Genomic DNA, 27109 nt, shown 5'->3' with positions numbered 1-27109 from the left:
TTAAAGTTAAAATGTGCACATTGTACTACAACATTTAACATGTATATTATAATATATACAGTGGTTTATTATACAAGTGTTGATGATATTAGTGATGATAAAATGTACATTTTAGATTTATGTATTTAGAGTGAGGTTGTGTTAATCAAGCTGAGTAGGTGACATCAATATTACACTGAATGTGTTTGAAACATCAGTGCCAAAGGCACATTTAAATGTTATGTAAAATAAATGAATGTAAATCTGAATACCCAAATGCATAGACATCAGCAGCTTTGGAGAAGGGAAGCCGGTCCTCTTCCACATCCGGGCTCATTTCTCGAACGATCTCTGGAGACAAGTAGTAGATCCAGCCCTGAGGTATCCTCAACACGTTCTTTCTTCTACACACACACAAACAGTACAAATTAAAACAGGGAGGCTGGTTTGCCAGAGGTGCAGGTCATTATTAGCTATAGAGATACAGATTACAGCGGATCATTTCATTGGTCTCCTACCTGCCTTCATGTACCACCCCCGACATCCCAAACAGGCCAAAGTCTGTGATGACCACCCTGTTTGTGTCGTAGAACACGTTCTTGGACTTCAGGTCCTTGTGAATGATTCCTTTCGCATGCAGATAACCCATTCCCTGTAGAAAAGGATGTAAAAGGTTCTTGTTACTGTATGTGACTATGGGTTTTTCAAATTGGATTACTGGCTGGGCAACATGGCTTTAAAGATGACATCTAATGCATATTTTTTCAGGTTCATATTTGTATTTTGTTCCTCTCCTGGGACATGTCTCCATGCTTTAATGATCAAAAAGCTCTTTATTTTTCTCATACTGCCTGTGCTGCAGCATCTCTTTTCACCCTCTTTGTTACATAGTGATGTCAATATGTTTAAGACGTAAACTAAGGAGTCCAATGGATGCATCTCAGGCAGGGGGGGAATTATGTGGGAGAGAAAATAATTACTTATAGTTAAGGATAAAGTTTTACTAGTTATTTTATTTGGCAAAGGTGTGGTCCAATCGTAAGGGCAGTATTTTATCCATGAAATACTTATATCCAGAACTGCTCTATAAAATTGTTGTTAACAAGTATTTCATTAAATGAAAATAGGCACAGAAATAAATAGCAACGTTTGGAAACGAGACACATCCGTGACAATTTTATTGAGGCGTTTAGTTTTCATAGATTATAAGTAATCATCATAAATGAATAACTAAATGACAGGTTGCTTACCTTTACAATATCCTGTGCGATCTGCCTGATCTTATTGATGTCCAACAGGTGACCTCGTTCTCTTACAACAGAGTATAGAGTCACACCTTTACAGAAGCTGCAGGAACAACACGGCAACATTGTTACTGCAAACACATCAAACGTACTACTACAAAAAATATGTTTTACCATACATGTGTTTGTGTTGGGAGCAGCTGTACCTGGTGATGATGGCGAGGTGTGGGGGGGCCATGCAGGCGCCCATGAACAGGATGACGTTCTCGTGCCGGGTCTGCCTGTAGTTCATCACCTCCTTCTTGAAGAGCTTCAGGTGATCCTGGTTGTTGCCATCGACCTCCACCAGGCGGATGGCCACCTCACCATGCCAGCGGCCCTTATGCACCTTCCCCCAGCGGCCCTGGACAATCACAAGGTCAAATTGTCTGCTGTGTTGGACCAAAGGGTTATTTTATGCTCTATATGTACTTAGATTTATGCTGTGTCTCATTAACCCTTTTAACTTGTATTAACATCGGGTAGTTTGAGTGTCACTGAGACTGTGATGGTGCTCTTAAAACATACAAAAAGTTTAGTTTGGAACTAAGCCCCCAGGAAGTTAGCCCTTTGTTGAAGCAACTTTTCATAGTGGCAAAACGGTGGTACTACAACTTCCCTGTAAGTCATGTCACATCATTAGGCTAATTAAGCCTTTTCATTGGGGTGATTAACATTGGTGAAGAAACCTCTGTTAATCTACCACCTAGTATGAATAGGCCTTATTTAATTCATTGGGGCCTAAAGTTGTAAAATGTGCTAAAAACTAAATCCAGAGTTGATTACCGACTCCATTTAACTTAGTTGAGTTCAGGCATGAAGCTGCCATGTAGGCTATGGGCCTCATGGATCCGGAAAACATCCAGTTTCCTTTATACAGTACATCAATGTGTGGAACACCAGAGACTCTCGCTATCAAAGACCGCAATCTTGGCTACTTAACGGAAGTAGCACAACCAGTCATTGTTAATGGTCGCTACGGTGAACACAGCATTATGCCAAAAGAAGTCAAATATATATCTTTATATAAAAAGTTGTATATTTGGGTTTTTTAGACTTTTAAATAAATACTGGTGCTGAAAAAAGGCCACTGTGAAATGTATAGGGTTGATTGAGCAGTCTGTAATGATTTGCTACTGAGAACAATAACGTTGCTATCTAGCTAGCAAAATATCTAGGTAACTAGGTAGCTGGGTAGCTTAGTAGATATCAGTGACAAGTGTCACTTCTGGTGAAGGCACAGCAGAAATATTCAATTTGAGACGACACTACACGGTCTAAATTGACACAGTGTGCAATTGTTCGTGAACGACATGCAGTGTACTAAGGGAAGTTCTCTAACTGAGAAATAGCATTAGTGCGTCTGTATTCACCTTGCCAATGAGCTCTCCCAGCTCCAGCTCCTCATACGGGATGTCCCACTCCTGCAGGTAGACGCTGGTCTGGCTGGCCTTACGAGATAGTGGGCCCCTCCAGCGGCCAATGGGCCCACGATGGCATATGGAAGAAGGCAGGTCCTCCAGCCCGTCCTCATCCTCCTTCTCGGGGGAAAAGCGCCGGTTTGTTTCACACTCTTCGCCTGCTTCCTCATCCTTGGCTGGGTAGTCCTCCTCCTGAAATATGGAACAATAATGGAAGTGAACATGGACTGTTGAGTAATCAAATGCTTTGAGGTCATTATCAAAAAATAAATGTGAAGAATATAAAGAAAATGGAAGTTGAAAAGCATTCTTTAAAGTGTATACAGTGGCACTTTATTGGCAGCATGGGCACAATGTAACAGTCCTAATGGTTCGTTCCAGCTCAAGAGTCAAATACCAACATTTCTATTATTTATTCTATACATTTTTTAAATACAATATTAATACATGGTTATTTTAAATTAAAACAAATACATTACAGTTTTTACATTACAGAATACTGTGAATGTTCCAAATCAATGTGAATGTTTGCACATTTCTGCACAATGATACCTGTTTCAAAACTGCACGGCTCTTCAAACTGTACATATTCTATTTCATTTCCAGAGTACTTTGTTTCATTAAATAGATTTACAATAGTTGTATGTTTGCTTCTTGTTTTTCAAAATGTATTCATTCCTTTTACTGTGTTTATGTATGCACAATTATAAAACAGTGCCAATTGCTTGTATGTGTAAACCTAATTGTAACAAAATACAAATTCTGATTCTGGTTATTTACCTTACTGTGTGCCTACATATATATTTAAGAACTTGTGTCCTGCAATAATGTTTCTCTAAATAATGTTTAATGTAAAGCTTTGGTACAGATGCGCTCTATTCAAATTTTATTTGATGGCATGAGCTCCGGTGGGTCAGTCTCAGAAACGCGGCTCCTCTACAGATGACTGAATATGGCAGTATTAGAAAGTAATGAGCTCCACATCAGTACATTTACAAGTGCTGTAAACCCCATAACCCAAGCATATAAGTCTTTATTATCACTTCCTGTTTGTGGTAATGTAACTGTGTGAGTGACTGCCACTACTCACCCCCCCTTTCTGCAGTTGCTAACAGCTGTGTGTCAGTGAAAGCCACCTGCAACAGTCTGAGAAAAGAGAACGAGAAATAGCAACATTAATAAATGATTAACTATAATCCGCTGTATGTAATACACGTGCTATGTACTGTAGTATAATGTGCACATTTTATTTAAATGATTATATTTGATATTTTATTTGACATTTACTCTAACTTCTTGTGAATATTTTCATATATTATATTGTCTTTTTACTGTAGATTTTTACTTGATCCTTTTGTGTTTTTATCAACATTTTATATTTGTATTTTATTTATCTTTTACTTATCTAATTCTAAAAAGGAGTAACTTTCAAGTAACCCAATGTCCTTGGGATAAATAAAGTATTCTGATTCTGAGAAAGTAAACGTGGCAATAAAACTATATTTAACTTCTCGTGCTCTGTAAATATCTTTATTTGTAAGTTATGATTTTATTGTAATTGCTTACTTATGACTAACTCATATATTATTATTTGGTTTTTTTATATTCTAAAAAAATATATTTTTGCTTCTTCTATTTCAGTGAAGTTTTGTTTTCACAAAATCAAATTGCTTCTGGGATAAATAAAGAGTTCTGATCAGATTCTGAAATCTGCAAACATTGACCGATTTATGTTTTTTTAACATTAATGCACATACATTGGATATTTCCTGTTTTGTTTACTCTGAAAATGGGAAATTCTTTGGTTACAGGAGCAGCAGTGTGTTTAAGCATTAAAATATTTTAAAAACTGAAAAAAATATCAAAAAATAAACAGAGAATTTCCAAATATAAACATATTTGCAGTAAATATACAGATAACACATATAATACACAACATAAAATATCCTGGATACATTTACATTATCTATAAAAGACTACATTGAATTGTTTTATATGAAATACGATAAGCTCACATCAGTCAATATGATTTCTGTGGTGCTCTCTCTTACCCAGACTGATTGGAGCTGCCAGAATGTTGAGCAGCAGTGTGTGTGGAGTCAGGAACATCTGTTGGAACATCATTCAGAAATCATAATTCAACACTTTATGCTTTATTAAGTCAGAACGGAGGATGTGCAATGCTAAAATGTTTAAAAGGTTTCAGAAGGGGTGAGTAAATCTCAACGGGTTGGCGACCTGGAAAGTTGAAGCGGCTGTCACGGGAGCTCTGCGGTGACGGGTTGGATGGGGGTGTGGTGCTGACACTGGGGGCGTTGTTGAGCTGGAAATGTGCTGGGGAGGAAGGTGTGGAGGAGGTGGCGGATGACGGGTTACTGCTGGAGTCCAGCTGGCTTAAACTGGGGGGGTGCTCCTGCACACACACACACACACACACACACACACACACACACACACACACACACACACACACACACACACACACACACACACACACACACACACACACACACACACACACACACACACACACACACACACACACACTTAATGACTTTGAAAATAAAATTACCAACACATTGTCACACAAAAGCAACATGTGATCATGTCCATACCTTTTTGGTTATTGCCTTAGGTAAAGTGCCGAACTGCAGGGGGATCATGACTGTGTGATCAATCCGGTTATTGATGTCTGATGGCACTGATTCTGCCCGCCGCATCCTTGGCACTGCAAATCACACCGCAACATTGGTTTAATTACAGAACATTGAATATTAAAAGGACAGGTTCACACATTTTCTAGTCTATTAAAGGGCCTGTGTCTGAGTGGCAGTGTTTTTTACAAATGTTGAATGAAGAGGGAGCGAAGGCCCTTCCCACCTTGTGGGAAAAGTGATGCACCCAGTGTCTTTTGCTCTGAGTGCTTCCAGATGAAAACACTTTTGGGAAAACTTGATTTTTGGCTGTGTCTTTCAAACGGAACCTAGCGTAAGTAAGACTAAGAAAAGCTCTGGATTTTGATGCTGGTGGGTATTGTTACTTTATCCTTGTACACGGATCGTCTTTCTTGCTTTACGACTGTCAGATTGAGCTGCTTCATACCCTTCAAGTGCCTTCAATAGTGTTTTATTTTATTTATCAGGTGGTTTATACATTTGTCATCTTCACGGTCAAATTGTATATTTTCTACTCTCGAATGCCGTTTTATTTCTATTTTGAGATATTTACATTTTAGAATTGTTTATTTCTACTCTTATTTCTACTTATGTGCAATGCCTTGTTGTTTATGCTGCTGCAACGAAACCATTTCCCAATTTGGGATCAATAAAGTACATCTTATCTTAGACCGTAAATAGCTGTGCAATTATATAATTCCACCTTTAATACTATTTTACCTGGCTGCTATTTCAAATCTGTACTGATACTCGATGTCTATTGTGTATTTTGAAAATTGTGTAATTTCTACTTTGTTTTTAATATTTGTTATGCATTGTTCTTAGTTATATGAAGCTATCACTGGCTCTTTAATTGATATAACAATGTACATTTCCCTTCCGTGGGACAAATAAGGGTATTATGATTCGGATTCTGATTCATACAAAATGTGAGCGCAAGAAACCTCAGGGTTGGTTCTTGTCTGGGATGTCAAAACCAATTCAATAGTAGCATAAATAGATAGATAAAAAGGCATGGGGGGAACAGTTAGACCGTCTTATTGAATCTGAATTACGTTGTCAATATATTGAAAGACTAGGAGCATTTGTGTAAGTTAATGTGGACAGACGGCCTTAAAGAATCAGACACTGGCCTGTATGTGCATTGAAAAAGGCTATTACAAGTTCACTTCCTGATGCATTTCCATGTAAACAAAAATAGGCAAAACCCACAGTTTACAGTCCGAACTGTATGTGGAGCTTATGGCTTCAGCAGTCTGGGTCAGATAAGAACTCTTGGGTGCAACATTTGCTTATGGTTTCACCTTTACACATTATAAAGTCGTATGATACAAGCGTACTGTATGATAAGTGCATTAGAATGTAGTCAAAATAAAAAGAATGAGGTCGCTGGTGCTGTGATGGCGCCGAGGATGGCTGCCGGTGTCTCGAGCTCCTCAACAACTCCACATCTTAGTGTTTTTATTGTTTTACTTTGTTGGTTGTTTTTAACTTTTTTTGCAACATGCAAACCGCCCAAGCGAGCCCTATCATCCAATATGATAGAGAACAACTTTTACACATCAGGTCGCTGGTGGACAGCAACAATCCACGACGACCTGCAAACAATGGAGAGTCTCCGTGTTTACCTGCTGGAGCTCTACCTGTGGAGCGCAGGAGGAAGAGACCACGAGGTTCCCGGGCCGGGGTCCTGGTCAGGCTGAGGAAACGTGAAAACAGGCCTCCTCTACCGAGTTTACTTCTGGCAAATGTCCAATCCCTGGATAATAAGCTGGACGAACTCCGTAGCAGGGTGGCATTTCAACGGGACATTAAGACCTGTAATGTTTTGGTTTTCACGGAGACTTGGCTCGACCCCACGATACCGGACGCCGCCATTGCTCCACACGGATTCTCCATTCATCGCCAGGACCGGACAATAAACTCAGGGAAGAGCAAGGGAGGAGGTGTCTGCTTCATGATCAACAACAACTGGTGCTCAGATGTGGAGATCATTTCTTCGGACTGTTCTCCCAGCCTAGAGCACATCATGATCGGATGCCGGCCTTTTTATCTGCCGAGGGAGTTCACATCTGTTGTTCTAACAGCAGTGTATGTTCCGCCGCACGCTGACAACAACACAGCGCTGGAGGAGCTGTATGGGATTATCGACAGGACAGAGACTTCTCGGCCAGAGGCCGCATTTATTGTGGCCGGGGATTTTAACAGAGCCAACATGAAGAAAGTCCTGCCGAAATACTATCAGCACGTCAGCTGCCCCACGCGCGGTGGAAATACACTGGACCATGTTTACACTCCTTTCCGGCATGGATATAAAGCCCTCCCCCGCCCCCCCTTCGGCAAGTCAGACCACATATCTCTTCTTCTGCTCCCTGTTTACCGGCAGAGACTGAAGAGGGACCGACCTGTGACAAGGACAGTGCAGCGTTGATCCGAGCAGTCTGACTCTGCTCTCCGCCACTGCTTTGGCATCACGGAGTGGTGTGTGTTTGAGGAGGACGATATAAACACACACACTGACGCGGTCATTTGCTACATCGGCAAATGCATCGATGACGTCGTGCCGCGGATTACTGTACGGACATTCCCAAATGAGAAGCCCTGGATAAACGGCGAGGTCCGAGCTAAACTTAAAGCACGGGCCATCGCGCACAGCGGCGGTGATTTGGATGAGTACAGGAATTCCAGGTATGCACTCCGGAGAGCTATTAGCAGTGCGAAAAGACAATACAGGGACAAGGTGGAGTCGAACTACAAGGGCTCCAACGCCAGAAATATGTGGTCTGGACTAAAAACAATAACAGACTACAAAAGGACAACGAGTGGTGCTGAGGAAGTGTCTGCATCTCTCCCAGATGAACTGAACACATTTTATGCACGCTTTGAGAAGCCCCCGGCTGTGGAGGCACAAAAGGCCCAGGATCCCTGCTCACTGGTTTTAACCAGTGCAGATGTGTGTAGATCTCTGAAAAGGATCAACGCACACAGGGCTCCAGGACCTGATGGCATCCCTGGCCGTGCTCTCAAGGTGTGTGCAGTTCAGCTGGCAGATGTGTTCACAGACATTTTCAATAGGTCACTGCTCCAGTCTGTAGTCCCCACATGCTTTAAAGAGTCCATCATTGTCCCTGTCCCCAAAAAGACAAAACCCATCTGCCTCAATGACTACCGCCCAGTTGCACTCACCTCCATCATCATGAAGTGCTTTGAGCGGTTAGTCAAAACTTTTATCACCTCCTCCCTCCCTGACTCACTGGACCCCCTGCAGTTTGCCTACAGAGCAAACAGGTCCACGGATGATGCCATCTCCCTCACCCTCCACACTGCCCTCTCCCACCTGGACCAGAGGAACACTTATGTGAGAATGCTGTTCATTGACTACAGTTCAGCATTCAACACCATTGTGCCCTCCAAGCTCATCATTAAGCTCAGGGACCTTGGGCTCAACAGCGCCCTCTGTGACTGGATCATGAGCTTCCTGACGGGCAGATCTCAGGCAGTGCGGATGGGGAACATCACATCCTCCACCTTGACCCTCAACACCGGAGCCCCTCAGGGTTGTGTGCTCAGCCCTCTCCTCTACTCCCTGTTCACGCACGACTGCGTGGCCACACACAGCTCCAACACCATCATCAAGTTTGCTGACGACACGACCGTCATCGGCCTGATCACAGACGGCGACGAGACGGCGTACAGAGAGGAGGTCAGAGCCCTGACATCTTGGTGCCAGGACAACAACCTCCATCTCAACGTCAGCAAAACAAAGGAGCTGATTGTGGACTACAGGAAGAGGCAGAGAGAAGCACACACACCCATCACCATCGACGGGACTCCTGTGGAGAGAGTCAGCAGCTTCAGGTTCCTCGGGGTTAACATCAGTGAGGACCTGACATGGACACATCACACCAGGGTCATATCCAAGACGGCTCGACAGCGGCTCTTCTTCCTCCGCAGGCTGCGGAAGTTCAACATGGACTCCAGGATACTCTGCAACTTCTACAGGTGCACCATCGAGAGTATCCTGACTGGCTGCATCACCGCCTGGTATGGCAGTTGCACCGCCCTCAACCGTAAGACTCTACAGAGGGTGGTGAAAACTGCTCAGCACATCACCAGGACGGAGTTGCCATCCATGGAGGACCTCTACACCCAGCGGTGTAGGAAGAAGGCCGGTAGGATATTAAAGGACCCCCATCACCCCAGCAACAATCTGTTCTGTCTGCTGCCGTCTGGCAGACGGTACCGCAGCATCCGGACCAAGACCACCAGACTCAGAGACAGTTTTATACCACAGGCTATAAGACTACTGAACTCCTGAGCTCTGTGAATGTCTACTCACATCTGTTTATAGTACACACATACATATATATATATATATATATTATACACATCTGCCATACATATCTGTTTATAGTACACACATATCTATATATTATACATATCTGCCATATACATCTGTTATACATAATGCATCTGTCCATACCTCCTCATTCCACAGAGTAAAGTATTTAAATACTTTCAATGTATTCCACATATGTATATATTTCACATCCTCAAATCTGTATTGTTGATATTGTAAATATTCTTCTCTCTTTTTCACTATTTTATTTATCTGATTTGCACCATGTATGTTGAGTTGTTGGAGGAGCACGCGACATAAGATTTTCATTGCCAACATATACGCTGTATCTGCTGTGCATATGACAAATAAAACCTTGAAACCTTGAAACCTTGAAACTTGCTTAACTTGACTTAGCTCTTTTCCCATCCAACTAAATATGATCAAATTGTCAGAGGAGCAATTTAGTAATGCAATTACTTATTGTAATTTTATTTGGATGTTATGAGCTGATACACACACATCACAGAAGCACTAAAAACTATATTTTCCTGACACTCTAATTCCAAAAAGAGAAAAAAAGGCAAGAAACAGAAGGCGTTGCGTGATGCTTACATGTGAGAAATGATATCCGACAGGAGGGAGCCTCTTTGGTACATTTGTTGTGGCACTTTAACCTGTGAACAGATGGTTATGATGTGAAACCATGTCAAGCAGAAGTCAAACAGAGGGGAGAGGCTTGTATTTAGGATTCTTACTTGCAGTGTTTGCACTTGACACCAAACATCATACTCCTGCGACACACTTGGCACGTCTGAGAGAGCCAGGACTTGGTGGAAAACCTACAAAAGAAAAAACATTTGGTCTTCGAAGACATCCGGATTAATTAACCTAATGGCAATTCAGCCCTTTATTCAGTGACTGCAATACCACCATATTTTACATAACAAGGCTGCTTAAATGTAAGGGTGAGGCTAAAGGGAAGGTCATTGGAGGATTTGGATACATTGTCAAGCCAATCTGGCAATTCCATTGACACATCTCAGGGGTAGTAACACACAAACATACATTTGCAAAAGGAACGTCTGCAATTAAAGAGGCCCTATTAGGCTATTTGGGGTATTCCCTCTCCTGTAGTGTGTTATATAGGTTTTTGTGCATGTAAATGGTCTGCAGAGGTTAAAATCCCCACCATTGGACTCCTTTGTTTACTCCCATAACATAGTTGCATCACTATTGGCTAGTGCTCCAACACATTGTACTTGAAAGGCTAAGGGGCGGGACATCTTTAAGTGGTTGACCAATCAAAACAGAGTCAGCTAGCAGACAGGGCTCTGGTTTCAGACAGAGGGTGAAAAGAGGTGCTGCAGCACAGGCAGTATGAGAAAAATAAAGAGCTTTTTGAACATTTAAGCAAGGAGACTTGTCACAGGAGAGGCACTACATACAATTATTATATACTGTACCTGAAAATGAGCATAATAGGGCTCCTTTAAATGGTTTCATCTTCAGGAGGTGATAGTTTATTCTCTAGCAAATGTGAATAAGCTTTTCAATTCTCCTAAAAAGTCTAATAATTATTTAGAGCCATCATGATCCTTTCTACAGAACAGGAATGAGGTTTTAATCAAGTTATTGCAGTAGTAAAGCCCACTTTATTTTTTGGTACGATTAAACACATTTTATCTGGGTAATTTAACAGTCAGTAAATCAGTAAATGTTAAAACACTGACAGAGTCCACATGACCAGTTGCTTTGGTATGTTCTCGAGTTTAAAATCCTCTTTGCATGTTTCTGAGGTACTTTCGCGCCAAGCACAGAGCGCAACAGCAAGGAACTTTATTTTAAAAAGACAGCAGTAAGTTACTTGGTGGTATTTTGGTCGAAAGTACGTACTAGACTTTGCGCTGAGAATAGATGTGGCAGAAGCGCGTCTGTTTCTAGCCTGTTCACACTGAGCGCTCTACAGTGTTCAGATTCTTGATTTTCTACACACAGATGCACGGAGTCCACAGCGGGAGTTGTGCAAGAGGATGTGTAGCTACCGGAAATTAGCTATTACACTTGTGTGTGCTACATACATCGCTTCCTGGCGGTCTATAAAGTGATGTTACTTACTCCTTGTGTCAGAGTCAGAGCTAAATTATGAATAAGGAAGACATTTTTCTGAGCAGTCAGCACTATATAGATGTGTTTTTGGCTGTGGGTAAATAGCCTGTATCAAAATAAAGAAGGCTTTTAAAGAGGCCCTATTATGCTGTTGGGGGTTTTCTTTTCCTGAAGTGTGTTATATAGGTTTTTGTGCATGTTCTGCAAAGGCTAAAATCCCAAAGCTCCCTCCAGAGGGAGTTGCTCTCCCACACACCCCTGCCCGAAACACCTCCATTGGACTCCTTAGTTTACTACCATAACATAGTGACATCACTATGTAACACACACACTTCTATTTGCTTGCATACATTGTAGGTGATAAGCTTAGAGGTGGGACAATTTCTGACATCTCTAAATGTTGACCAATCACAAGAGAGCAGGCCAGCTGACCAATCAGAGCAGACTGGGCTCTGGTTTCAGACAGAGGGTGAAAAGAGGTGCTGCAACACAGGCAGTATGACAAAAATAAAGAGCTTTTTGTACATTAAAGCATGGAGACATGTCCCAGTAGAGAGACTAAATACAAATATGTAGCTGTAAATGGGCGAAATATGCCCCCTTTAAGTAGCTTGCCCAAAACTTCAACATGTTGACACCAGGGATTGTGGATCAAACCACCGACACAGATTGACATCGAATTTATCCCCTATGCCCCAGGTATGATTTTTTATTATAATAATGCAACATGTCGGAGCTTAACTTTACTTAGAAAATGTCCCGACCCATTGCAACACCACTCTAACGACAAGAGGATCCTTTCAGTGTCAACAGTTCATAACGACAGAATCCACAGCATAATGAATAGAACTTTTTTAGATAAAATGATTTATTCTCAACAGGACAGTAGGGATGGTGATCACTGACCTGTGTGTGACAGCCAGGCCAATGTCTCTCCTCATTGTCTGAGGGGAACCCCTGTGCATAGAGACATCTGTGGAGAGCATAAAATGTGTCAGAAAGACAAAGGAGGCAAAAGGAAAAAGAGGCAGAATCACAGCAGGACAAAGAGAGCGGGAATCTGTGATGGCGACTCACTGTCCAGAAGGGTGGGGGTGGCGGGCATCATGTACGGGGCCGAGGCCGGGACGGGGCCCGGTGTTCGAGCAGAGAGCGGCGGCGAGCGCAGCGCTGAGTCGTCAGGAGTGTTCCCGTTGATATGAAGAGCACCCAACACTTTGTTCCTCTTACCGCCTCTGCAAGCACAGAGCAACCAACAACTACTACAGCAGTCCCCTTCATCCTGAGAATACACAACTGTCATGTCATAGGTACCATAGTTAAGGATACATATTGATGTTTTTTCCTTCATTTCTGTGTGTGAATGCCAAATTACAGAAGGTCGTGACATTGGAGACTGTGTTGGACAGGATGATCAACTTAATGACAATTTTGTAAATCGTACATTTTTATACGTATTAGGATTACACATGTAAAGTGTGTCCGTTGCATTGGCATTACAGGAAAGGTAATAAACTCAAATATTCAGCCTATTGGCAAAGAATTGACAATTTTAAGCCCATAGGCTGCATGAAGGAAAAAGTCGCTCTGCTTCAGCCGATCAACTTGCTCCTCCCTCACTGTGAAGTGGAACCAGGTACACGCCAACAAAAACACACCTTTATGTTATCCTGGCTCCCAAATAGTGGAAATAGCTTCTCACTGATATCAGGACAGCGGAGAGTCTATATATTTTCCATTGCAAACTGAGGACACACCTGTTTCACTTATAACATGGCAAATAATCAAAAAAGAAAAGCACTTAAGAGTTTTGCTTATTCATCAGCAGTTACAATGATATTGCTTTTTTGAAATAAATATTTCAGCACTGTTCTTGTTGTCCTTAGTTTGAATCTTTACGCTTTATTGAGCTTATTGTAAGTCGCTTTGGATAAAAGTGTCAGCTAAATGCTATGTAATGTTAAAGTATTGTGTGCAAAGCTGACATTTTAGGCAGGTGACAACACTTTAATTAACTAGAAATAATTGTTTATATATTTATATAGTTGGGACAAAAATGTTGTTGATTTCCAGGGGCGGCAGTACCTCAGGGACTTGTATTGGGAACTGAAAGATTGCCAGTTTAAGTCCTGACCGAACCAAAAAATATATGGAGTGTGGCCTGGTAGCTTGAGATGTACCAGTTCACCTACCGGGCACTACTGAGGTGTCCTTGACTAAGGCACCAAATCCTTGTGAGAATATAAAACTGAATTTCCCCTCCGGGATTATTAAAAGTTGACCTTAATCTTGACCTGAGCAAGGTTAAGGTTAGGGGATTTATGGTTTAGTGTTAACCTCTATTGCTTCCTGAATTCATACAGAACAGTAAGGTTTGGCATCAGTTGCAGATGTTTGGAGTATTTATGGGGAAGTTTTGAACCTTGATTACAGAAAGTAAAATGTGACAGGAAGTGAAAGTTCAAGCAGAAGTCGTTGCATTTGCCACAAATTGTCACTTCATTGACTTGACGACAGTATGTCTGACTCAAACATTTTTACATATCTTCTTCTGGGAATCAAAAATATTAGAATTGAAATATCTAAGGCTACAGCTGAATGCCATCACTCCTTTCCCGCCATTTTTATTTCTGTTTGATATTTGGCAGCTGAAAGGTAATGCACATTTCAAAAAGGGAGACTCTGCTCTACCATCGCTACCACATTAACACAGAACTGCAGAAATTCTTAAACCCACTTGTTTGTCGCCGGATCCTCGATGCGGTTGGCCAGCTGGGACTCCTGGCTCTTGCTTCTGGGCAGGGTAAGGTTGGGGAGGAGCTGCAGCAGTTTGTGGGAAGCTGGCGGGGGGGTTTGTGAGGGCCTGAAAGTGCGTGCCTTTGAGGCTCGAGTGGCTGGAGGGGTGTTTTGCATGAACGCGTCCTCAGCTAATACGGAGGGTTTGTGTTCTCCTGAACAAGGTACCACTGATATGGAGATGGAGCGGCCGTGGGCCGTGGGCGGAAGGTGGGAGGAGGGGCTGACAAAGCCGGAGGGGGGGCTAATGGGAGAGAAGGCATCACTGTCCTGTTGGGGCTCAGAGCTGCAGGAGCTGGAGGCAGGCCTCATCTCACCTGAAAGGGTCAAAGATGACAAATCAGAGAGTAGAACATACAGCCAGATGTTCAAACACAATGAAAATAAATATTTGAATATAAAGAAGCTGCCAGCAACGTTAGCGCAAAACAAAGTAGCTCAGATCCCATTGGTTGTTTTTGTGGCATCCAGCTCTTGAGGTCTGACACACATTCAGATTGTCTCCAGATTTAATGTTTACAAAAAGCAGGGTGTCATCAGCATACAGATCGATATCAATACAATGCCTCTGAACAAGTGGCCAGGCCAATGGGCAAGAAATGATAGCTGTACTCACAACTCTTAAAAATCCTTAGTTAAACATGTTTATACACAAAAGTAGTGTTTTCATGCCAAAATTAAACTGCTAAGGTGTCCCAAGTCAACCACTCAAAACCAAAACAAATGAAGAAAACATCCATCAAATTTTACTTATTATAGTCCTTTATTTGTTTTTGTGGGAAAGCCAAATGTTGTCAACTTAGGGACTTATGAAAGACTACAATTCCCACAATGCTAGCCTTTTAAAAAGACACAGATCTGAGCAAGGTGTTTGGAACTCAGTTTTTAACCGTTCATTTATATTACATTAAACATGATAGAAAGAGTACGGAAGAGGATTAGGGCCACATGAAAGAAAATGTTTTCATGTAGCATCGACACACCATCTAAAGCCAAACAAGTCATCACAACTGTGGGTACAACTAATAAAGTAAAGGAAAACTTCTTAAAAATAGGATGTTTAAAAGGGGAAAAGTGGCTAGAAGGAAACAGAGGAATGAAGCCGCGACATTACTGTGTTGTATTTCTGTGTTTGGTTGTTTTTGTGCATTTGGTTTGAAACGAAAGAATGTTAAAGGTTGAAAAATAACACTTCATATGAAGTTTCAAATGCAAATCAAGTTTCCATTTCTTAACATTCCCATATAACGCATTGTAAAAATAAAACCAAGCTCATAAGATTGAACAAAATACTACTTACTACCGTTACTATTTTATCTCTATTAATGCATTGCATTTTATGCATTTCCTATACATATGCCCTTCACAGCATGCAGGGCAGCTCACTGGCTCACCTGTTTCATTAGCACTCTTCAGGCAGGAGAGGGCACCAGTGAGGCGAGGACGATCGTCTGAGTTGGAGCGTCTCATGGTGTCCTGCAGCTCACAGCTGGAGTTCTGCAGCGACCCTTCCAATGAGAGCTTCCCTGCTGCAGCCTGCGAATGTGATGACACATTCCCTCATACATTAGATTGGAATTGGACTGTAAGGGCTCAAGTATGAAGACAACAAAATAAAGTTAGTGTTGTTCAAGATTCACCATTCAAAGAACTTAATGTCATATGCACATAAGCTATAGTGTAGTAATGGCAATGAAAATCGTAGGTCCCAGGCTCCTCAAACAATGCAACATAGTTATATAAGACATATTCAAATTCAAAATAAAATAAAATAAAAAGTATAATAAAATAGTGGCAGCAGAAGTCTATATACGTAAATAGAATATGACATACAAGAACAGAATGTGAAGATACATTTTGTACAGTAAGATGAATTTAAATACTGTTCATTACAGTGATAACTATTTAGATTAATACATTGCAAGCCGTGTTGTGCCCCTTTGTATGTTTTTGTTGTTGTTTTTGAGCAATGGATGGCGCACAGTGTATTGAGGTGACGTCACCGGCACAGGTGGGGGTGACTGATACTGTGTGAGCAATCAGTTTTCCACCGTGTTGCAAACACACACTGATTTCGGTTTAATAAATGGTATTAATAGCAAGAATGTCGTGGTCGTAATCAGAGAACGCACGCGACTAACAAAGAATCACAGTATCAATCCGAGTAGCAATAGTCTCCACCGTCTAACCAGAAGCACATAATAAGCAGTAAAGCGCACTGCGATGTACAGTATGATATAAATACAGCATACACATACTAACCTATGTATGTTTGGGTATAAACAGTAGTACAGAAATTGAATACACTATAGAGGAAAATGGCCTCAGCAAAAATCAGAAGAGGGATGAAACACTGACCAGGAAATGAGATACGTTCCTGGAGTAAAAGTCAGTGTGAATATCACTTTATGAGGCAAGGCAGGTTTTTTATACCGAAGTGATTCGAAGGTCATTAAAGGCCAAGAGAATACCAATCAAACAAGCTCAAATAGAATAAGATAGTGTGTGTTACAGAGGGCAGTGTCAGATATGAATAGTTATTTGATTTAATAGAAGGCATTGAGGAAAAGAAGAGACTTCATTGACTTAAATGAATTGCCGGTTGCAGCAGACAAGCAGTTTTCTGGGACAATGTTCAAGTTTTATGGAGCATGATAACTGAACGCTGCTTCTCCATGTTTCTGACCCTGACAGATAGTATGTTCAACTGGAAACAGTAAAATGATTCTACTTTCTCTATCTATTCATTAAATACTACTCAGACGATATACAGCAGGTAGATGGCCATGGTGATGTTGGTTGTATGTGTGTGTTTCTGGGTGTCTGTGTGTGCAGGCTTGGGGAGTAATGAGCAGAGGGGGGTACTTAGATCTTGTAAAAGTAGAAGTACCAGAGTGTACAGTCTGTCTGTTACAGTAAAAGTCCTGCATTCAAAATGCCACTCAAGTATAAGTAGAAAAGTATTAGCATCAAAATATACTTAAATACTAAACTAAACATCTTAGTTTCTTCGTTTCTAAGGGTACATTTATTATGTTGTCTTACATAATAGACTAAAGTAAAAAAAATATCTTGTTGATATAAAGGGGGTTTTTCTTCAAAAAATATATGGTATATGGTGCCGGTTTAGACCAAACACTGATATTTATTTTCTCTTGTATTTGTTTTCATTATATTTGGTATTAAGATAACCAAAAAGCCCTGGAAAGTGATCAGTTTATATAACTAGTACATCCTGATGGATTAGATTATTGATAACATGTTTTTACATATAAATTGATATTGTAATAGAACACATTTTAAAGTTACCCCTTAGGTTAAACCTAATAGGATACCTTTTATGACGAGTGAGTGGGCTATCTACTGTATGACATCATATTCAGAGCAAACATGTCATTTGCTTATCTAAACCTCGTAAAACTGAGTCATCTGATTCTGCTGAATAGCTGGCTTTCATCCATGCTCCAGTAAATCCCGTAAAAGACTGTGTATACCTGAAAAAAGAGAGACTTTAAAGGGCACAGTGTTAGATAAAATCTAAAGCGTTGTCAGTCTCTTTATTTTTAGGCAGCAGGGCAAGCTTCAACAGAGTTTTTGCAAGTAGAGAAGGGTAGGTATTCTGTGAAAGGTTGGCTCATCTGACAGCTGGGTTTCTAGAACATGGACTGGATTTACAAAGTGGGAATTAACAGAAAACCCAGGTTGTCATCGAGGAACAATTTGGTCATTTGCAAACTAAAGAAAGTATTGGGCAATAAAACAGTGATGGGCTTTCTGTGGTAAATACCCGTGTGCCTAAAACCATTTCGTTTTTTTGGGAACTGTTTTAAATGCCGGACTGGTTCCTGGAATTTGCTGGCAAACTGTGAAAACAAGTTCTACTCTACACTGCTTTTATTTAACTGGAATGTGTTTTCTCAGCCCTGTGTGAGTGCACGTTCTGGAGTGTGTGTGTGGGATGAAGAGAATGGGGGACAGGCATTGGCTTAATCTCCTGGCAACTGGTTTTCTGCATTGTGTCCGGGATAAAAGGAAGGGACAAGCAGGGTAGCAGTAATTTTATGCGACGTTTATGGGAGACAACGCTGGGTCTGAATTTAAAGCTTTTCCAAAATAAATTATGTTAGGTGCCAAAATGGGATCTCTAAGTTCAGCTAAACTTATATCAGGAATCAGTCATTTTAAGATCCTGCTGGTTATACCTCCACAGCCCAATGACCTACTCGGATCAAACCGTAGATTATTTAAGGTCTTTCATGGTTGATAAGATGCTATGAACTCTGCTCTCAATAAATCAGGTAGCTTGCATTTAGTTTGAATCATTGTCTTTGCTGTTATGTTTTTCCTAGGAGGTTACAGCATTTTGAGTTAAGGAGTTAGAAGCTTTTCTTCCGGCATGCAGTTTTCCCTAGTCCGTAGAGAAATAGTTACCAGGGTTTTGTCTAAACCGGGTAACAGGGGCACTGTACCCTCTTACTTTCGGCGTGCGCCTTCAGGTCAAAATGATGAATTTCCCCGGGCGGCATGTTCGTATATATCTTATATACAAGATTGGTGTCACAGTATTGCCCTCATACTATACTTTTCTGGAAAAAACCCTGGTTACACATTTTTCACTAGACAATTTTGTGACCAGCCCCAGAAAAAAAGAGGTAATGGCAAACGGTAGATTTCTTTATTGCTGCTCACTGCCATGCATTTCAAAGGCCTTAAAGCAGCTGAAGCTTGAAGAGCTAAAGCATGAATTGTGAATCCGGAGGTGCTGGCTACTGTGGACTTTTTGAGACATGGTATAAACCATCTTTATAAAAGGAGATGGAGACCAAACTTGAGTTCAGCATCTAATGAATACCCTTTGAAAAAAGTCTCTTCTGAATGAAATGAAGCTCAGCACAAGGTCAATCAGAAAGACTACATACAGCCGCTGAAGACAGTCTGAAAGAAAGCCACTATAGGGCTTAACTTGGGAGAACACCTTGAAGGGCAATAATTGATTCTTCCACCTCACAAAAATTCAATCCAATTAATAATATACTGAATAAAGCTGTGAATGCGATTGTGAGTGCAATTGAAAAAAACCAAAGTGACCAGATGAGAGCAATCAGATAAAACCAGAAGCTCCAGTGAACATTCCCACCACGATTAATAAGAGAAAATAACACATAATAAATATTTACAAGAGGTTTTCCCCAGTACGTTCATTCATAATGATCTCTTTCCAATCATTGTGCAACTCCTCATTTCTGGGATTACCGCTGTGACCCTCTTCTGACCCATCCCTCTCCAGTCATCTACTCCACTGACATTACAAGCTCATTAAAGTTATGATCATATCAAAATCTACAGCCTCCTCTTCATCACCCCCAGCGTCAAGACCCTTTGGGGTGTTCTATTATACTTATGGCTTTTGCTCCCCCTTGTATATATATTATAATCATCAAAAACTATTCACTTTTCTATCCTCTAGTGTCCATAATATTCATTCACTAAGAAATAAGACTCTATTGTTTCAAATGAGAACTGGATACCAGTAATGGACGTTTAAAGGCTATCCTGCAAGCAACTAATCGGTCAAGTTAATGAGCTAAAGCTGTTTAAAAGCTCTACAGTTAGAGGAAGGCTGCAGCATGAGTAGAAACAATAAAAAAAGCAAAAAAAAGTATTAAAAGTGTTTGTCCAGGAAACTACATCCCATTTCCTAGAAAACTACTTGACAAAAGTTACCAGAATGCCGCAGGAGCATGTTGTCCCACCTGACGGTCATCACAGGACAAAGACAGTTGGATATCAGGGGGTTTCTGTTTGACCAATTTCATCGGAACCAGTCCTTCTCAAAGAAACAGTCCCTAGGAAAATTGTTGATCATTGGGTATTTGGAATTTCCAGAATAACCAGAACTTTGTTTCTGTAAGCACTGATGCTATTTTTCACATGTCACTCAATCTCCACTGTATAGGGGTGGAAGATCATTCTCAGACAGGGATATCTGATAACAACAAAAAAAAACAGAAGAAAAAAGAAAAACATTGCCTTTGATGTGCAAATAGTCAAGACTGACCTGCCAGCAGCGTTTGTCATCAGTACAAATGCAAAACACAGCCTGTTATTGTCATTTAGTCATCCAATCGAGGACCTGTGTGAATCATGACTGTAGTTGGTGATAATTCCAAGAAGCAAGCATGTTATATTCCTGAAAACCTGAACAAAGCCAGTGACTTGTTTCTTTTAACCATGACCACATTGTTTCCCAAACAATGGACTTTCCAAAATCCTTTCCAAAAAAGTAATTTAACCTTAAAAACAATCTTTCCTCACCCAAAACACTACAAAAATAAATCTGTTTTCTCATGTCCCGTCGCCCAGAATGCTATGTTTAAGTTTGGTACTGCTGAGGCACGGAACAAAAATAATTGAAACTTGTAATGGAAATAAATAATGGGCTTTTTTTTTATCACGTAAGAATTTTTAGAACATTTTCAACTTTAATTGAGTGAATTTATTTGAAGAGTGGGCTTATTAACACGTGAATAATACTGTGTTACATATATTTGTACCTATATATTGTGTAAAAATATATGTGAAGGATATATTTCAAGCTTGTTATACAAATAGTTGATAAAAAAATGCCCATTAACCTAAGAATTGTTAGGAAAAAAAATCTAGAGTGGGACTATTATTGTTACATGAATAATACTGTGATATTTGTTTTGTTTTTTACACATACTGTATATTTCATATATTTATACATGCAATATAAGAAAAATATATATTGAATTTGCTGAGGGCCAATTAAAAATGGACAATGGGCCGCAGTTGGCCTCCAGGCCGTAGTTTGGACACCCCTGGTCTAGACAAACTAATGCCCTGTTGATAGTTCTGTTCAATTAGATCACAAATCACAAATGGCTTTTTTGTCAACAAATTGTTAGAGGACAACATTACACTTATTTAAGAGTCCTTGTGTTTCTTAGTGTCACACAACATTTTGTTTGTGTTTAAAGCACGGCTGTTTGTATCCCTTTAATTTGAGATTATCATCAAACAACTTTACTGTAACAAGTAAATCTGGTTTTGTGTTTTTTACCTTTTCCCAACGAGCTGGGACCTGTCAGATAACTAATAGAACTTAATACTACTAAAGCACAATTACAGACTTTCTTAGAAAGTCTGAGTCCCTTCAGAAGAGCTACAAATTGAATTCACATATCAAAGTCCAGAAAAGCAGAGAAAGGAGATAAACATCCGAGCATGGCTTCTTTGAGGCGTCTATAGAACTCATCACTGGGAGTATCTGACAGCACAACAAACGGCATGGTTGCACAAGTTCAAAAAGCATCTTCCCACACTCATGACGATGGTCTGCATGCCCAGAGGGAATTCCAGGAAAGAGATTTGGTTTTATGATAAAATACTTTGGAGAGATTTTGAGAGGGTGCCTTAGTGGTACATCTTGTGAAACTTTTTCCAAAAATATCAGACAACTTCTCCGAATGCCTTCCGCACTGACCACACTTTTATAATCACTGCCACACGTTATGTCTTGGCCTGACATTTTCAAATGATTTCAAAAACGATTTTTTTATGGAAACACCCCTCAGGCGACATATTTGTTTGCCATTTGAACAAAGGCGATGTTGGATAGATACTGTCACAATGGCACCCACAATAAATTATTTGCACTGGGTCCACTCCAAACCACGAGTAGCTTAGGTCCACCCAATCACAGGGCTCAAACACACAGGCTGATAACTTATCCATCCACTCCCTTCCTCTGGATTTATTTTATACCAATTGGATTTGCTAAAACTTAGTTAGGGCTGTGGGAACAAGCATCACACAAGTTAGCAACAGGAAGATTGTATGTGTTAAAATACTTTGTCCAGGGGTGTGAAAACTGCAGCCTGGGGGCCAACTGAGCCCGTTGTCCATTTTTAATTGGCCCTCAACAAATTCCAAAAGTATGCTTTTGTTATATTGTACTTCTTAAATATATATCTAAACATATATATCACACGGTATAGTATTCATGAGTTAATAAGCCCCCTTTTCAAATAAATTCAGTCAATTAAAGTTCAAATAATTTTCTAACAAATCTTAGTTGAAAAAAAAAAAATTATTACAAATAAATGATTTCCATAACAAGCTTGAAATATACCCTTCCCATTTCCCCTTATTAGCAATCTCAGGCTTCTGTTGTAAGGGATGAGCTCCAAACTGATTTTGTAACTAAATAAATTAAACAGTATAGAAAGCATATTGAAGTTCTAAGCATATTTGATTGATTATATCTTAACTTATGAGGCAATATACTTCACCTTTAGTGAGGGGCCCAGCCCTTTGTATGTTTTTCTGTATGTGGCCCTCAGTGAAAAAAGTTTGGACACCCCTGCTTTAGACTATATAATAATATTACTATAATAATGACAACAACAACAATAATAACAATGTAGTATCACAAACTTTAATGTTGTCAAAATGGACAGCTAAGGTATAAATATTTGTGCACTTTAACCCAAGATATGCTCTTTTTATCACACACACACACACACACACACACACACACACACACACACACACACACACACACACACACACACACACACACACACACACACACACACACACACACACACACACACACACACACACACACACACACACACACACACACTTATTCCTGGTCAAAACCTGGCACCTACATTCCCCACAACACATTTCGACCACTGAAATTCCCTCGTGTTATGCTAGTAGCGGCTAACGTAGTCTGTAGAAGAGAGTTGTGTAAGAGCTCTCCGCTCCAAATCCACATCTTTACTTTCTTTTACTAGCCAACACTCAAGAGTCTTCAGGAGCAACGGACACTGTCTCAAGTGACATCACACTATTTAACAGATTTAAACAGCTCTCTCTGAAGACACTAGAGTGAGGAAGTAATTAAATATTATTGCCAGGAAGCTAGCATTGCAAGGGCTCCGTGGACAAATAGGGATACAAATTTTTCATTTGATTTCCTAATCTTGCATAAAATGAGCTCTTCAAACACTTTTTTATGATACGTTAGGCTTTAAACAAACTACAACAGGGTCGTATGACTTTAAGTCACCACCGCTAAGCTAAATGCGGCTAATATTCAGAATGATGACAGAAAGAAAGCCTCAGACATGCATCAGTGTTTCCTGAGGTATTTTATGTCCTAAAACAAAATGTGAACATCTCTTAAGCTTATAATTACCACATATCTTAATTGTGGCATCTGAACAAAAAACAATATTAAAAAAATGTTGTTGACGGAGTCCAGACTGCTAAATACCAGCTAATTTCTGGGCTTGGGAGTTACGCCCGCACCACTCAGTAAGCGTTCCACTTAAGACATGTCAAGATAGGGTGAGCAAAAGGCAAGAAGTTATTTTTCGACCAACTCTCTGCAGTTATAGTAAAAGTTTTCTCTAGATGTAAAGACCCTGTTAACTCCCCTTCCATGAAAAATAAAATGGTAAAAGATTAAGGTTGGAGTAACACACTTCACACTTTGCATAGCTGACGCATACCGATACATGGGCAGTGCCTGGGCATGCCTCCGCTGCCTGTGTTTACAGGTGACGAAAGCCTGAGCACTGACACAGAGAGACAGAACACAAGAAAAATACTTTCCTTCAACCCCAGGAAGGTAAATCACTCACTCGTCTCCTGAAATATCTTCCCCTGACATTAATGACGGGGTTCCTTCAACACACAGAAACTGACTTGTGAGTAAACAGTGAAGGAGGCCGAGTGGATCAGAGTCCACGCTAATTGGCACGTGGCTCTGGATAAACGCCTCCACCTAACAGGCAAATACCAACTGTCCTGAAGCTCACCGCTGCCAAATCAACAGGAAGGAAACAGCTGAAGAACACACACACACACACACACACACACACACACACACACACACACACACACACACACACACACACACACACACACACACACACACACACACACACACACACACACACACACACACACACACACACACACACACACACACACACACACACACACACACACACACACACACACACACCCTGAAACAGCTGAAATGAGCTTTGAGTCATTCTCCTACGGGACTTCTGTCAAATAAGGAAATGAGGGAAACAGCTTCTCTCACAGGTCAGCGTGCTGAAATCTGGCACCCAGACACAGACGAGGTCATTACCAAGGCTACATTACCATGAGGGTGACGGTCTCTTCCTGCTCTCATAATCCAGGCTCTGAATAATCCGTGAGTGCAGCAGGCTGCTGGGAAGCACTGACACGATGCCAACGAATCTTCCAAGCACTGTTATCACACTCCCTGTTTTTTCTCCTCCCTCCTTCTTACATATCCCTCCCCCTCTGTCTCTCCGTCTTCCTGACATGCCAGTGCTGTGCATCAGCGACGGACCATGGAACACTCTGTGAAAACATCAGGTCCATTATGGTTTCATTTTGTGGTTGGTCAGCCGGTTGGGAAGTTTGTTTTATAAGCCAGACATCTTTTTTGGCATACTCTTTAAATGATCTAAACCACTTTGTAACAGTCTTACAACTAATGCAGCCTCTTGGTATCACTGTGATGAGCTGTGAAACACATGCTGTAGTTACATTTCCTAAATCATTTTCAGTGCACATGTCTAATCAGTCCTGCACCCCACCCTACCTTGGAAGAGATCCTCAGCTTCCTCTGCATGCCTTCTCCCTCTGTACCATGCCCCTGTACTACAGGCCATATAAGACTAAGATCGTAATGAGAGGGCAAGGGAAAGTAGCATGGGGGGGGGCATAGTTGACAGGAAACAGAGAACTTGAGCCGAAACTGGGGACAGGCTGAAAATACACACTGTGTCAAAAGTTCTGCATAAAAGTATTTTTAAGCAACCAGACTTTGAAATATAGTTCAAACTGATAAGCTTATAGGCAAAACATGTCAGATTAAATCACTTCCTTGCATTCATATCCCCTTCGAAAAGGCCAACTTCAATGTAGGCTCCATATACCTACATAAAATAGACCATAAATGTATCTTTGAGCTGTTAAAAAAAAAGTTGATCCTTGGAATTTCTCAACTCCCACTATAGGCCTTATGTGTTTATGCAGGCGTATAGGTTGTACTTGTACTTAAATGGCACATACTTTGCTAATTTTAGGGTTTGCATTTGCATTTTTGGGTTTCTACCAGAACAAGTTTAATAAAAGAAATCTTTATTGTCTACTGTCTGTCTGAATAAACCTGTACCCCATCTACAGCTCCGGAAAAAGTAAGAGACCACTGCAAATGATTCGTAAATCTCAATCTCTACATATATGGCCGCCTCTCCATTCCAGTGTTTGTGAATTCCAACACAGAGAAGAAGTTTCACCGCATGTACATCATAACCCTCTACATGCGGTGGTTAAAGGTAACAGGTTAGGACTGAAATATCAACTATAGCAGAGGTGCACTGTGACACACTCTGCTTACTCTGTTAAAGTTAAAATGATCAACATGTCAATGATACAACGCTGTTTCATTATAAAAAAGAGAAACAGAAAAAGTAGAGAGTAGAAAATAGGACAAATTAGACTTTCTTTTGCACTGCACTTTTAGAGAACGAAGGTGCTGAATGAGTTTAGAAGATACTAGGATTGCTAATTTGACAGATTTTTGACAATATTACATCGCTTTTTAAATATTAGGGCAGAAACTGATGATTGATTAGATGAAAGTGAGGATCTTGCCGTCAGGTTGTCTGACCAACAGCATACAATCTAGATATGTTCATTCCTCTATCATAGTTTAACACAGAACCACAGAAAATCCCCTGGAAAATGTTGCTTGCTCATCAACGGATTGTTTCAGGTCTATTAGGTTCAGTAATTCATGCCTTGTGTGGAAATGAAGGGATCTGGCTCGGGTAAGAACCTGAGAGGAGCTGGCAGCTTTCTTTCTCTCTCCCTCTTAGTGCATTTCACTAAACTGTCCCAGTCAAGGTAACACTGTGGAAACACGTCTGATCCCGCACTGCACAACTCCTCCAAAGCAACACACGGCAGGAATGTACACGCACAATATGAAACCAAGGAAGTGTGCATACTGATGAATTACATGAAGAAATATACAAGCTTGTTTCTGTGATGCCCAGTTCACCTTACAGTGCCGCCTTTTTTTTTGGACCACCAGTGCCAGTTATTAAGACAGACTTGAAAGAGGAGAAACAGAGAGGATGACGAGGGTAAATGGGCACCAGGTCAGAATTGTAACCGTGTTCGTCAAGCCAGGAATGAGCACCAGTGCATGGGTCGCCAGCTCTGCCATGCAGGTGAAACATCCTGCATTACAGATAACTAAGGAATTAATTATTAAAGGTCTATTATTATTATGTTATGGCCTATGTTATAGGTCTCAAATATATAAAAAACACATGTCTCTGACGTGTTTTGCTCAAAATACCAAACAGATCATTGATTTTAGCATGTCCGCTATCCCTCTGTTTCAGCCCCGTTTTC

At 40.7% G+C, this 27109-nt stretch overlaps 1 protein-coding gene across 1 annotated transcript in view; it reads right to left on the bottom strand.

The window, feature by feature from the left end:
• LOC134880071 (kinase suppressor of Ras 1-like) overlaps positions 1–24926 on the bottom strand; it is a 29671-nt gene extending 4745 nt beyond the window's left edge. The window contains exons 1-16 of the mRNA XM_063906770.1: positions 24815–24926; positions 15997–16138; positions 14544–14919; positions 12884–13041; positions 12713–12779; positions 10456–10539; positions 10313–10374; positions 5299–5411; positions 4922–5096; positions 4735–4792; positions 3773–3829; positions 2636–2876; positions 1430–1626; positions 1230–1326; positions 498–631; positions 252–383 (exon numbers count right to left, since the gene is read on the bottom strand). Coding sequence (XP_063762840.1) covers positions 252–383; positions 498–631; positions 1230–1326; positions 1430–1626; positions 2636–2876; positions 3773–3829; positions 4735–4792; positions 4922–5096; positions 5299–5411; positions 10313–10374; positions 10456–10539; positions 12713–12779; positions 12884–13041; positions 14544–14919; positions 15997–16138; positions 24815–24817 — 2096 coding nt within the window. The 5' untranslated portion in view covers positions 24818–24926. The remainder of the gene's footprint in view (positions 1–251; positions 384–497; positions 632–1229; positions 1327–1429; positions 1627–2635; positions 2877–3772; positions 3830–4734; positions 4793–4921; positions 5097–5298; positions 5412–10312; positions 10375–10455; positions 10540–12712; positions 12780–12883; positions 13042–14543; positions 14920–15996; positions 16139–24814) is intronic.
• Between the last annotated feature and the right edge of the window lie 2183 nt (positions 24927–27109).

Source organism: Eleginops maclovinus, chromosome 18 (genome assembly GCF_036324505.1).
Source record: "Eleginops maclovinus isolate JMC-PN-2008 ecotype Puerto Natales chromosome 18, JC_Emac_rtc_rv5, whole genome shotgun sequence".
NCBI classification, from domain to species: domain Eukaryota; kingdom Metazoa; phylum Chordata; class Actinopteri; order Perciformes; family Eleginopidae; genus Eleginops; species Eleginops maclovinus.
Note: the sequence above shows the minus strand (reverse complement) of the source record. Positions and strands in the feature narration are given on the sequence as shown.